General features: G+C 43.7%; 1 protein-coding gene across 4 annotated transcripts in view; it reads right to left on the bottom strand.

Moving 5' to 3' along the window:
- INTS14 (integrator complex subunit 14) overlaps positions 1-12,611 on the bottom strand; it is a gene marked incomplete at both ends in the record, with an annotated part of 41,296 nt that overhangs the window by 4,504 nt on the left and 24,181 nt on the right. For all 4 annotated transcript variants that reach the window (XM_080692313.1, XM_080692314.1, XM_080692312.1 and 1 more), the window contains 3 exons: positions 1,522-1,640; positions 9,048-9,181; positions 12,277-12,421. In XM_080692313.1, coding sequence (XP_080548439.1) covers positions 1,522-1,640; positions 9,048-9,181; positions 12,277-12,421 — 398 coding nt within the window. The remainder of the gene's footprint in view (positions 1-1,521; positions 1,641-9,047; positions 9,182-12,276; positions 12,422-12,611) is intronic.

The raw sequence follows: 12,611 nt of genomic DNA on the forward strand, positions 1-12,611 counted from the left end.
ATTCTACCTTCAACATGCACCCCTGGCTCTTTTTATTTTTTATTCTGAAACAGGGTCTTGCTAAGTTGCTGAGTGTGGCCCCTGGAACTTGCAGTCCTCCTGTCTCAGCTCCCAAGTACTGGATTTACAGGTGTTCACCACCATGCCTGGCTTCAAAATGAAAAAAAAAAAAAAAAAAAAAGAAAAAAAAGAAAAAAAAATTTTTTTTGTGGTACTAGGGATGGAACCCAGGGGCTTTTCTATCTCCAGCTACACTCCCAGACCTATTTTATACTTTATTTGGAAACAGGGTCTCACTAAGTTGCTGAGAGCCTCACCAAGTAGCTGAGGCTGGCTTCAAATCTGTGCGACCCTCTGTCTCAGCCTCCTAAGTGCAGGGATTACAAGCATGCACCACCACGCCTGGCTCAAAATGAAATTAAAATAAATTCATCTATAATGTGGTGGAAATCCTTCTAATTATTATTCTTACAAGGAAGTATTGGGGTCAAGCATGGAGAAAGAAGGGAGACCCTGATTTTCCAACAAAGAGAAGTGGCCCCGTGACCCTATAGCCAAGGCAGAATGTGACTCAGCCTCCATGGAAAAGGCTGAAAGAGGCTGTGCAGTCAGCCAGGCGTGGTGGCACACGCTTGTAATCCCAGCATTTGAGAGGCTGAGACAGGAGGATTGCAGTTGGCCTATAGCCTCAGCTACTTAGTGAGGCCCTTTGCAACTCAGTGAGACTCTGTTTCAAAATAAAGAATAAAAAGTAGGGCTGAGGGTGAGGGTGTAGCTTGGAGAAGAATACCCCTGGGTCCCAACCCCAGTACTAAAATAAATAAATAAATAAATAAATAAATAAATAAATAAATAAATAAAATAAAAGGGGGCTGTGCAGTCGAGTGAGAACCCTTTGGTGTCACACAGCCTGACTGCCCTTTCCCATTTGGCTTAGGTTAGACTCACTAGAGGAAGAAGCCTAAAAAGAAGTGCTCAAAGGAGAGAAAGGTTATCTCTGCATGATATGAAAGGGTTTTTGTGGAAGCTATGTAATGCTACAGCTTGGATTCTACTGTACAAATAAGTAATCAAATACATTACATCATTTTTCAAAACTTGTTAAAGACAACACTGGTTCTAATAGCCAGTGCCTCACCAGTGCCAGGAAATAAGCCTTTCTAGGAGAACTGCTCTGCTTCCTTTCATCAGAAGAGAAAACTTAATAACCCACAAGTTTCTCTTCTGACCCTGGCAGCAGGAAGCTCTGAGTCAAACTGCACAAATACAATTACCATTTTGCCTTGGGTTCTAGGCAAAATTGTTTTCATTCTTCCTCTTAAGTTTCTTATTGCTCCAAATTTTGCAAGAAATAATTTTGCTATATAAGTGCTTTACTGCAGGCCATCTCAAATCTCTTTTGGAAATAATGCCAAACATGAGAAATAAATGAATTACAAAATATCAAGGAAAATCAAATCAAATCCCGCCCGCCCGCCGCCTCCTGCCCACAGCAGAAAGCACTGTAAATGGTCATAGTACCTGCAGGCCGCTGGGTTTGATCCACACAGTCACATTCTGGGCATAACTGCGTTTGTTTTTCGGTTGCAAGGGGAATGGGCTCTTATTGTCGTCCTCACCATAGGGGTTTTCCTTAGCATCTTAAAGAGAACACATTCTTAAAATGACATCTGGCAAAACACAATCAATTGCATTTCCAATTAAGCAAGCAGCTCTTTGAATCACTCAAATTTTCTATGTCCCATTACTTCCTTAAGAAAATCCATTAACTTCAATCAGGTTGGAGAACCTGTTCTCAATAGAAAGCCACTGTAAAGATCAAACAGCATGTTCAAAGAAATATGCTTCATTTATCTATTTTATAAATTGAAGTCACAGAGGATAAAAGTACACTTATAATATTAAAATACACACACACACACACACACACACACATGTTGTAGTTCTATATATTCCAGTCCAGTACTCTCCAACTGAACCCTTTTTGTGTGTGTGTGAGGTACTGGGGATAGAACCCAGGGGCATTCTACCTCCGAGCTACACCCCCAGCCCTATATTTTATTCTTTTATATTTGAAACAGGGTTGCCGGGTGTGGTGGCACACACTTGTAATCCCCGCACTTGGGAGGCAGAGACAGGAGGATCGCGCAAGTTCGAAGGCAGCCGCGGGTGCTGGCTTAGGAGACCCTGTTTCCAAATAAAGATGTAAAAATAGGTCTGGGAGTGTAGCCCAGAGGTAGAAGGGCTTCCAGGAACCCCAGTACCACAAAAAACAAACAAACAAACAAACAAACAAACAAACAAACAAACAAAAAACAGGGTCTCACTGAGTTGCAAAGGGTCTAAGTAGAGGAGGCTGTTCTCGAACCACGATCCTCCTGTCTCAGCCTCCCAAATGCTGGGATTACAATCGTGTGGCACCATGTCCAGCTCCAATTGAACTCTTTTTGATGTTAGAAATGTTCTATATCTGGGCTAGCAGACTGAACTCTTGACATGTGGAACTAAATTTTTTTTTTTGTGTGTGTGTGGTACTGGGGAACGAACCCAGAGGAATTCTAACTCTGAGGTACATGCCCAAACCTATTTTTTATTCTTTGTTTTGAAACAGGGTCTAAGTTGCAGAGGGCCTCACTGAGTAGCTGAGGCTGGGTGTGAGCCTGTGATCTTCCTGTCTCAGCCTTCCAAGTACTGGGATTATAAGTGTGCACCACCACGCCAGCTTTATTTAGTTAAATGTCATGTGGCTAGTGGATACTGGGTTAGACAGCATAGGTCTAGGCATTAAAAAAATTAGAGGAAAAGTATATAGAGCTAAATGAAGGAAGAGAGCAAGGGAAGAAATGCTTTTACTAGTGAAGAACACTCAGCCCTATGGCTTATTAGTTAATTGCTTCCAAAGATTTAAAGCCACATGACTTTACAGCTACATGGGTAAACCAGGGTCTGCCTGTGTATCTGCCTCCTGAGTCAAAAAAACCCTGGCACAAATCTACAAAGCACACTTACCTCTTTTTTTCCCCCTCATTATTACTTCAGTCTAGAACAGAGCAGGAATTATTTCTATCTATGAGGAAGCTTAAGTGTCTTGCCCAAGTAATTCGTGCTGAAAACTGGAGTTAGGCCAACTTTTCTACATGAACTAGATGTTCTCTACCCGATTTGGTCATTAATCAAAACACCTTACTGCTGGCCCCAAACACCCTCTCTTAACTCTTTCTACTCCCCTTCAAAAACTATTACCCCAGAGCTGGGCATGGTGGTGCAGGCTTGTAATCCCAGCACTTGGGAGGCTGAGACAGGAGGACTGCACAGGTTCGAAGCCAACCTCAGCTACTTAGTGAGGCTCTTGGCAACTTAGTGAGACCCTGTTTCCAAAATGTATAAAAAAAATAGGTCTGAGGGTATAGCCAAAAACAAAAAAACACCCCAATTCTACAAACATATTTCCTTAAATACTTGTCAATATATAAGCTCTTTTTAATCAGGCTGAGATCTACGGGTACTGTTGTACACTATATACTCATTTCTAACTTCCCTGTCATTATTTCTGCTACTCCCCTTGCCTGGAATGTTCTCCCATCCTCATCCATTCATTCATTTAGTAGTCACTCACTCATTCATTACCGTTAGAACCATGTATACAGCAAGCACTAATTAGTAATTATACCCAGAGAGTAACGAATACTTATCAATCTCAATTATGTGTCAGACACTTTATACATACAACCTCTGTGCATAAAACAACCCGAGAAGGTAGAATTATCTATCAGTACTATTAAAGATGAAGAAAGTAGCTGGGCATGGTGGTGCACATCTGGAATCCCAGTGCTTGGGAGGCTGAGACGAGAGGGTGGCAAGTTTGAGACCAGCATCAGCAATGTCGCAAGACTCTCAGCAACCTGGTTAAACCCTGTTTCAAAATAAAAGTTACTTTATTTCTACCTTCAAAGCTTGGAGGTGGAATGTCCCTGGCTTCATCCCAAGTATCACACACACACATAAAGATAAGGAAATTGAACTTTAAAAAGGCTGGACTTACATAAGGTTTCAGTGACTCAGCTAGCCCTTTTAGTTCCAAAAGCAACACGTTCTCCACCATTCAACACTGCTATTCCTTACCTGACCAAACTTCCCTATCTATATCCCAGGTCCAACTCTATTAGACTACCCTTCCATAAAGATGTCCCCAGTTTTTCTGGCAAACAGTGGTTTCTTTAGATCCTTATTAGCCTATAGCATTCAGAATCAGTACCAAACATTCCAGCATCTCCTGAACTGAACTTTGGAGCCTATATAAGGTAAATGCATTAGAAGACAGAAAATATTGCATTTTTGAAAAATGAACAAGAGACTTTTAAAGGCTAGAGGTAGAGCTCAGAAGTAGAATGACCCTGGATTCATTCCCCAGTACCTTCCAACACACACAAAGATGGTACAACTAGAAATATTTCCAGTTCTGTATAATAAAGTTGATGATACTTCAGAGAAGGCAGAACAAAAAAAGACAGAAATTGGGTAGGAAAAGACACACACACACACACACACACACACACACACACACACACAGAACAGAGAATAAAAAGTCAGAGAACATGAACTGCCAGATAGGAAAGGCCAACTGTGCTTACTCAGCACAGTGAATGCAGAGACCAACAGCTGTGTGTATCATTCTGAAAATCCAGAGCACCAGAGACACAAAGAGGATCCTCAAGGAGCACAGAGAAAATACAGCTCAAGGCTCAAGGCCCAAGGCCTGGGGTCAGCATGGCACGAGACTCAGCTGTAACACTGGAGGCCAGAGAGGAGACAGCAGTGATGCTTCAAAACTGAGGGAAAATGTTTTCCATCCCAGAACCATCCGACCAAACTACTGATCAAGTGTACAGGATGGCATAAAGAAGCTGTTTCCAAATGCACAAGATTGCAAAACATTTACTCCCCACACACCCTTTTCTTAGTAGGAGTCTCTAAATAGGAGAGATACAAAGACTCAGAATGACGGGTTGGCAAGAGGCCAGCTCAACAGTCACCCTTCAGAAGCCAGCAAATGTCCCCAGCACCGAAAAAAAGGTAAAAAAATGATATCTAAAAATGGAACAAAAGCCAGGCATGGTGGTGCTCGCTGGTAATCCCAGTACTTGGAAGGTTGATTCAGGAGGATTGCAGTTCTTGGCCTCAGCTACTTAGTGAAGCCCTCCACAACTTAGTGAGACCCTGTTTCAAAATAAAGAATAAGAAATCAGGCTGGTGGTGTAGCTTGGAGGTAGAATGCCCCTGGGTTCCATCCCCAGTACCACACACACACACACACACACCCAAAATAATAAATAAAATGAAAATATATCAAGAACTAGTATACACTTATATTACTTAGAATATAAATACCAAAAGAAACAAGTATATGTAAAGTTGTCTCTAGGAATAGAATTCGGAGTAGATGGGACTGATCTAAACAATTGTAGTGCTATTTTGTATGTTCTGCTTTAAAAACAGCAGCAATATCCACCATTATGTGTCTACTGCATATCAGGAGCTTTATCAATACTCCCTAGATAAATTCTCTCAATAGCCCTGTAAGGTAGTTTTATCAGTTATTATTTGTCATGCTAATGTAACTTCAGCCTCATGAGACTGTTATGAGAATTCAATGGGATGGCACATTGCACTGTGTCCAGCACAGTGCTTGCATGAGTTAAGTTCAACAGAACATTAGGTGTTACCGTCCTCACTGAGCACAAGACTCAGAGAGAGGAGAAGCAACACAAACACAGGGCAGCTCAATGTGATGAGCGCAGACGGCCTTAGAACTGTCTCTGGGCACCTCCACCTACATCTCAGCACAAACTAAACTCGCAAAACACAGGTTCTTCCAAATCTACTCTCTGGTTTTTACTTTAATAAATACACTCCTTTCACCTGGGCCCAAGCTGGAAACCTAGGACCATTCTCCTATCCAAACTTTGATGCTACCCAACAAGTGTCTTTTACCCCCCCCACTGTCCAGTTCAGGTTCTCATTTTCACATCTCCAGGGCTACACTAGTAATATCTTTTTGGCACTGGGGATTGAACACAGGGGCCTTTTACCTCTGAGCTGCACCCCCAGCCCTTTTAAATTCTGAAATAGTGTCTCACTAAGTTGCTGAAACTGGTCTCTAACCTACAATCCTCCTGTCTTAGCCTCCCAAGACTTGGCATCACATGCATGTGCCACCACCCCCAGCTTAAAGTAACTTCTTTTTTTGTGTGTGGTACTGGGGATTGAACCCAGGGGAATTCTACCTCTGAGCTACAGCCCCAGCCCTATTTTATTTTTTAAAACAGGGTCTTGCTAGGTAGGTGAATCTTACTACTTGCTGAGGCTGTCCTTGAACCTGTGATACTCCTGTCTCAGCCTCCTAAGTACTGGGATTACAAGTGTGCTCCACCACACTCAGCTCTATAGTAACTTCTAATTGTAGGACGTCCCTTCTTTTTCAAATCAACCCCCCCCTCAAACACGCATGCGCGCACACACACACATCTATACTCAGTGCCATATAATAAATCTAAATGCAAAATTTTCTTTAATTTTTTTTGCAGTATTGGGGATTGAAACCAGGTCCTGACACAAGCTAGGCAACTATGCTGCCACTGAGCTCCATGCCCTGCCCTTTATAGTTAGAGATGGTATCTCACTAAATTGCCCAGGCTTGCCTCAACTTGTATTCCTCTTGCCTCAGCCTTCTGAGTAGATGAGATTACAGGTGTGCCACTGCACACACCTCCAAGTGCAAATTACTTACCTGTCTCTTGGATCATGGCCATATTGCACAATCCAGGAGCACTAGCATCTGAATAGCAAGTCTCCTGGTCAGTATCCTCATTCTTCTCACGGTAGTCAGATCTGAGCAGGTTACTTCTCTCTAGAATCTGCACAACAGGCTTGGCTCCTCACACTCAGGCGAGGCCTGCTCTGCTCCAGCCATGCCAGCCTCTCACCTGCCCCCAGCCCCACTCTGAGCCCACACTCACATTTTGTGCTCCAGAACTCTTTCCCCCAAAGGTGTTCAATTTGCCCTGGAGGTCCTTTCCTCCTCCACCAGTTCTGCACATCCTCCTTTTCTTCAAAACTCCTAAGGTGTCTCTCCATGTTAAGACTTCCCTGAGTCCTCTAAGCAGAGCTGACTGATCTTTCCCTCCTCCAGGCTAACCCTGACCTTTAGCCTCTGCACCAGTTCAGTTCCCATCACACTCTTAGCAACTCTAGCCTACTCCTCTCACCTCTAGGCCTGGCACGATAGTAGACGTCCTTGAAACTGAAGTGAGCCCAAGTGAGCCAAGGATAATCCTACAGTTGGTGCCTGAGGACCTAGTAGCACAAAGCCCTCAATCAAAAGGAATAGCAAAATCAGAAGTGATTAAGGAGAAAGGTGTAAAAGACAATGGCTTCCATTAAAAAAGAAAAAGCCGGGCGTGGTGGCGCAGGCTTGTAATCCCCAGGCTTGGAAGGTGGAGACAGGAGGATCCGAAGCCAGCCTTACGGGCTTAAGAGACCCTGTTTCCAAATAAAAATATAAAGGTCTGGGAGTGTAGCCCGGAGGTAGAAGGGCTTCCAGGAACCCCAGTACCACCAAAAAAAAAAAAAAAAAAAAAAAAGAACAGAGCCGGTGAGGCCTCTGCAACTTAGTCAATCAGAGGTAGAATGCCTGTGGGTTCCATCCTCAGTACTGCAAAAATAAATAAAAAATAAAATGAAAATGAAAAGATTAAAAAAATAGGGCTGGGTTGTACCTTGGAGATACAAAGCCTCTGGGTTCCATCCCCAGTACCACAATTAAAATAAATAAATAAATAAATAAATAAATAAATAAATAAATAGGGCTGGGGGTGTAGTTCAGAGGTAGAATGCCCCACAGTTTGATCCCCAGTACCCCCCCCGCCACAGGTCTGGGGGTGTTAGCTCAGTGGTAGAGTGTCCCTAGGTTCAATACCTATCCTGTAAAAAAGAAAAAACAAACACTAAGCTTGAGACTGGTAGAATAAGTAGGGTGGAGAAGTTTAACCCAAAACTGGAAAAATGAAAATTTCAGGAAGAAATTAGATGGGACTAGAGTTGCAAATTTGGGGAGTCTGAAACTGTGTGTGTGTGTGTGTGTGTGTGTTACTGGGACTGAACTCAGGGGACCTACCTCTGGGCTATACTCCCCCCAGCCCTTTTTATTTTTTTTTTTTTTACAATAAAACAGGGTTTCACTAAGTTGTTGTAAGTCTCATTAAATTGCTGAGGCTGACCTAGAATATGTGATCCTCCTATCTCAGCCTCCCAAGTACTAGGATCACAGGTGTGCTGAAACTATTATTACTAAGGAAACACTCAAGAGAGACTAAAAACCTAAAAGAAGGCAAAGAAAAACGTCTTGGAAACTGCAAGGCAAGAAGTAGAAAAGAAGACAAGAAAAAAGTTGCCGAAGAAAAGCCCGGCACGTACCAGGAGTAATGTCATAAAAGTTGAGGGGACAAAAGTTGCAAGAAGGAAGGAGAATGAAATGTTCTGAGAATGACCGAGGGGAAAATGGAATGGCTTTTCACTCTAAGCAGTCTCAGAGTTTATATGTACTTAAAAGCTATTTATTTATTATTTATCTTGTACTGGGGATGGAACCCAGGGGCATTCTACCTCCGAGCAACACCCTCAGCCCGATTTTTTTTTTTAATTTCTTATTTTGAAGCAGGGTCTCACTAAGTTGCAGAGGGTCTCACTAGGTAGCAGAAGCTGGCCTCGAACCTGCGATCCTCCTGTCTCAGCCTCCCAAGTACTGGGATTACAAGCGTGCACCACCACCCCCAGCTACATAAAGCAATTTAAATGCTGGTTTTCCCTGAACAGGGAAAGTTAAAAGTCCAAACATCAGGCTCTTCGCGGTTTCTTCATGTACACACTCAGCATCAGAGATCACAGTACACCAGTGAGGGTTCAGACAATCTACCACCTATGGTCAGAGACATTCAGAACAGAAGAGAAAAAACGAAGCTGAGATAAGTAAAATCTGATCCGGACGATACCTGAAATAGGACCCAGCTGGGCCATTTTCCCTAGCCATGGGAGAGGTTCGGGTCCAGGCTCAAAGAGGGACATCATGAGGTTTGATTTCTTCTTGCTGTCAGCTTGGGAGTAGAGCATTCCATGCCATTCAGGCCTAGATGGAGAAAAGATGGAAGATCAGAAAAATATAAAGCCTGGGCTTGCCAAGTAAGTCCAGTCTGTGTTTCTCCATTTTCTTTTTCTTTTTTCACATTTGAGTGTAGCATTATTTCGAAATACTCAGATTACAGGAGTACACTACCATGCCTGGCTTCAGCAACAGATTTTTTTTTTTTGCAGTACTGGGGATGGAAGAACCCAGGGGCATTCTATCTCCAAGCTACATAGCTACATTCTCAGTCCTATATTTTGTTCATTTTGAAACAAGGTCTCACTAAATTGCAGAAGGCCGCACTAAGTAGCTGAGGCTGGCTACAAACCTGTGATCCTTCTGTCTCAGCCTCCCAAGTACCGGGATTACAAGTGTGCGCCATCATGCCTGGCCTATTTTTTATTCTTTATTTTGAAACAAGGTCTAAGTTGAGAAGGGCCTCACTAGTAGCTGAGGCTCTCTGCAAACTGCAATTCTCCTGTCTCAGCCTCCCAAGTATGGAGATTACAAGCGTGTGCCACCACACCTGGCTCAGCAACAGATTTTTTGTTTTGTTGGTACTGGGGTTCTTAGAAACCCTTCTACCTCCGGGCTACACTCCCAGACCTATTTTTTTATATTTTTATTTGGAAACAGGGTCTCTTAAGCTAATGGGGCTGGCTTCGAACCTGCACGATCCTCCTGTCTCTGCCTCCCAAGCACAGGGATTACAAGACGGGAGCCTCAGCCGGGGCAGTGTGGTTTCGGTAGTCCCCTCCCTGAACTGGTGCCACTTGCTATCATCGATTCCTGCACACAGTGGCATGATGCTAATGAGAGGCCAGTACCTGGTAGACACAGATAAGCTACACAGACAATCCTAACGCTCCCTGCCATGTCCACACCTTCGCCGAGACCCCTCCTACTGGACTAGCCAAGCTAGGACAGTTCTGTCTGGGCTGCGGCTGTGCCCCTGGGACTCAAGGTTCAAGTGTAATTCTAAAGAGTGGCTGGATGATCAGTGGCTTGTTCATTCAGAACAAGTGCCGGGCACTATGCAAAGCACCCGGCATCTCACCCTCCTGAGCACCTGTGAGGCAGGTGGTGGTGTGCTCCCAGGTGAGGAAGCAGGCTCAAGGAGGAAGTGGCAGTGCTTATATTTTTCTCTTAAGGAACAGGTCTCAGCTTTTTTTTTTTTTTTTTTTTTTTTTTTAAAAAACTCAAAGGCATTCTATTTCCAGGCTCAACCTCCAGCCCTATTTTTAATTCTTTTTTGAAACAGGGTATCGCTGAGTTGTAGAGAGCCTCACTAAGTAGCTGGGGCTGATCTTGAACTTGCGATCCTCCTGTCTCAGCCCAAGTACTGGGATTACAAGGGTGCACCACCACGCCCGGCTGCCTTCAACTTTCAAATCAGGCACACTACCTTTTTGTTTTGTGGGTACTAGAAATTTGTGGCACTGGGGATTGAACCCAGGAGCATTCTACCTCTTAGCTACACCCTCAATCCTATTTTATTTTTTATTTTGAAACAGGTCTCACTAAGTTGCTGTGGGCCATGCTAAGATGCTAAGGCTGGCTATGAACCTGTGTTCCTCTTGCCTCAGCCTTCCCAAGTACTGGGATTACAGGCATGAGCCACCATGCCTAGCTGGCACATGGCTCTTACCGAAGTAAATCCTAAACCTGAAAATGCACACTGCTATCCTAGTATATCTGCTGGGACATGTATTATTACTCAGGCAAAATTATGTATACATGCTGCTGAGCATGGCAGCCCACACCTGTAATTCAAGTATTTGGGAGGCTGAGGCAGGAATATCACAGTTTTGAGGCCAGCCTCAGCAACTTAGTAGACTCTATTTCAAAATTAAAAGTAAAAAGTGCTCCAAATGCCCTGGGTTCAATTAACAGTACCACATACACATAAAAAAATTATGTATATATGGAAATCAAAATCAGTTTTAAGAAGCCGGGTGCGTTGGCGCACGCTTGTAATCCCAGCATTCAGGATGCTGAGAAAGGAGGATCCGGGTTTGCGAACAGCCTCAGCTACTTAGCGAGGGCCTTTGCAACTCAGTGAGACCCTGTTTCAAAATAAAGAATAAAAAATAGGGCTGGGGGTGTAGCTCGGAGGTCGAATGCCCCTGGGTTCCATCCCCCGAGCCGCAAAAACAAAACAAAACAAAAAACAGCTTAAGAGAAGAAAATATCACAAAGGGCAGCAGGAGTGATGAGGAGGTCTCTTCAGTTGCTTCCTAGAGGCACAGCAGCACCAACACAGGGAAGCCCTTCTGGCAGGCACAGGCCACTGTCCTGTTACTCAAATACTCCTCTCAAAGAGCCAGGGGATTCTCATTTTCAGAGTCAGTACAGGAAGCTTGGATGTCAGGAAGTAATGTAGATTAATTCCTATTAGGAAGAACTGCATTCTTCTTTTGGACCAGCTAATTCTCACTTAAGCAGAAATGGAGCCATACTTCCTGTGATGAATTGTAATATAAACCTAGAAGGGCCTCCCCCGACCCCTTCCAAGGAAAGAAATAGGGCAAAGTGGTTGCCAGTAGTATGGGCTCTGGAACAAGAACTTATGAGTGAGAATCTTGGCTCCGCTTTTTTTTTGGTGGGTCTGGGGGTGGAACCCAGGGGCATTCGACCTCCTAGCTACACCTGGTTCCCTATTTTTTATTCTTTATTTTGAAACCGTGTCTCACTGAGTTGCAGAGGGCCTCACTAGGTAGCTGAGGCTGTCCACGAACTGCGATCCTCCAGTCTCAGCCTCCCAAATGCTGGGATTACAAGTGTGCACCACCATGCCTGGCTGCATTCTAACTCTTGAGCTACACCACCCTTTTTTATTTTGAAACAAAATCTGTTGCTGAGGCTGGCCATGAACCTGCAATGCTCTTGTCTCAGTCTCAGGTTCTGGGATTATAGGCATGCGCCATGATGCCCAGCTAAGAGTAGTTCAGGAGATGGAAGGTAGGAAGGGTGTGGCGGGAGAGTAAAAAGGTGACAAGGATCTATTTTTTTTCAGAAATGTCTACAAAAACACTTCATTTAATGAGCCGATTTTTCCTTTTACTCAGCCCAATGTAAATGTAAACAAAGTCTCCTACCCTAATTGAACAATCGCCACCATTCCTTCCACTTTCAGGCTGCCATGGAGCAGGACACAGAAGTTGGGGATCTTGCCTGCAATCTGATTGGCTGAATTCTCATCTTCAGTGTCATCAGTGATGCCAGTGCCCACCTCATCACCTTCTGTAAAAAGAAAACAGGCTGGACTGAGATTAGCTACAAAAATCCCAAACACCAAGTACATGCTTAGATATTTTCTAGCCCCAAAGAGAACACGCACACAGTTGTAAACGAATACTTAACAAGTCACAAAATTCACCCCAATTTTCCAACGTCCATATAAACGTTGCTTTTCAAGTGTGAAATGATTCTC

Source organism: Muscardinus avellanarius, assembly GCF_963383645.1.
Source record: "Muscardinus avellanarius genome assembly, chromosome: 3".
NCBI classification, from domain to species: Eukaryota; Metazoa; Chordata; class Mammalia; order Rodentia; family Gliridae; genus Muscardinus; species Muscardinus avellanarius.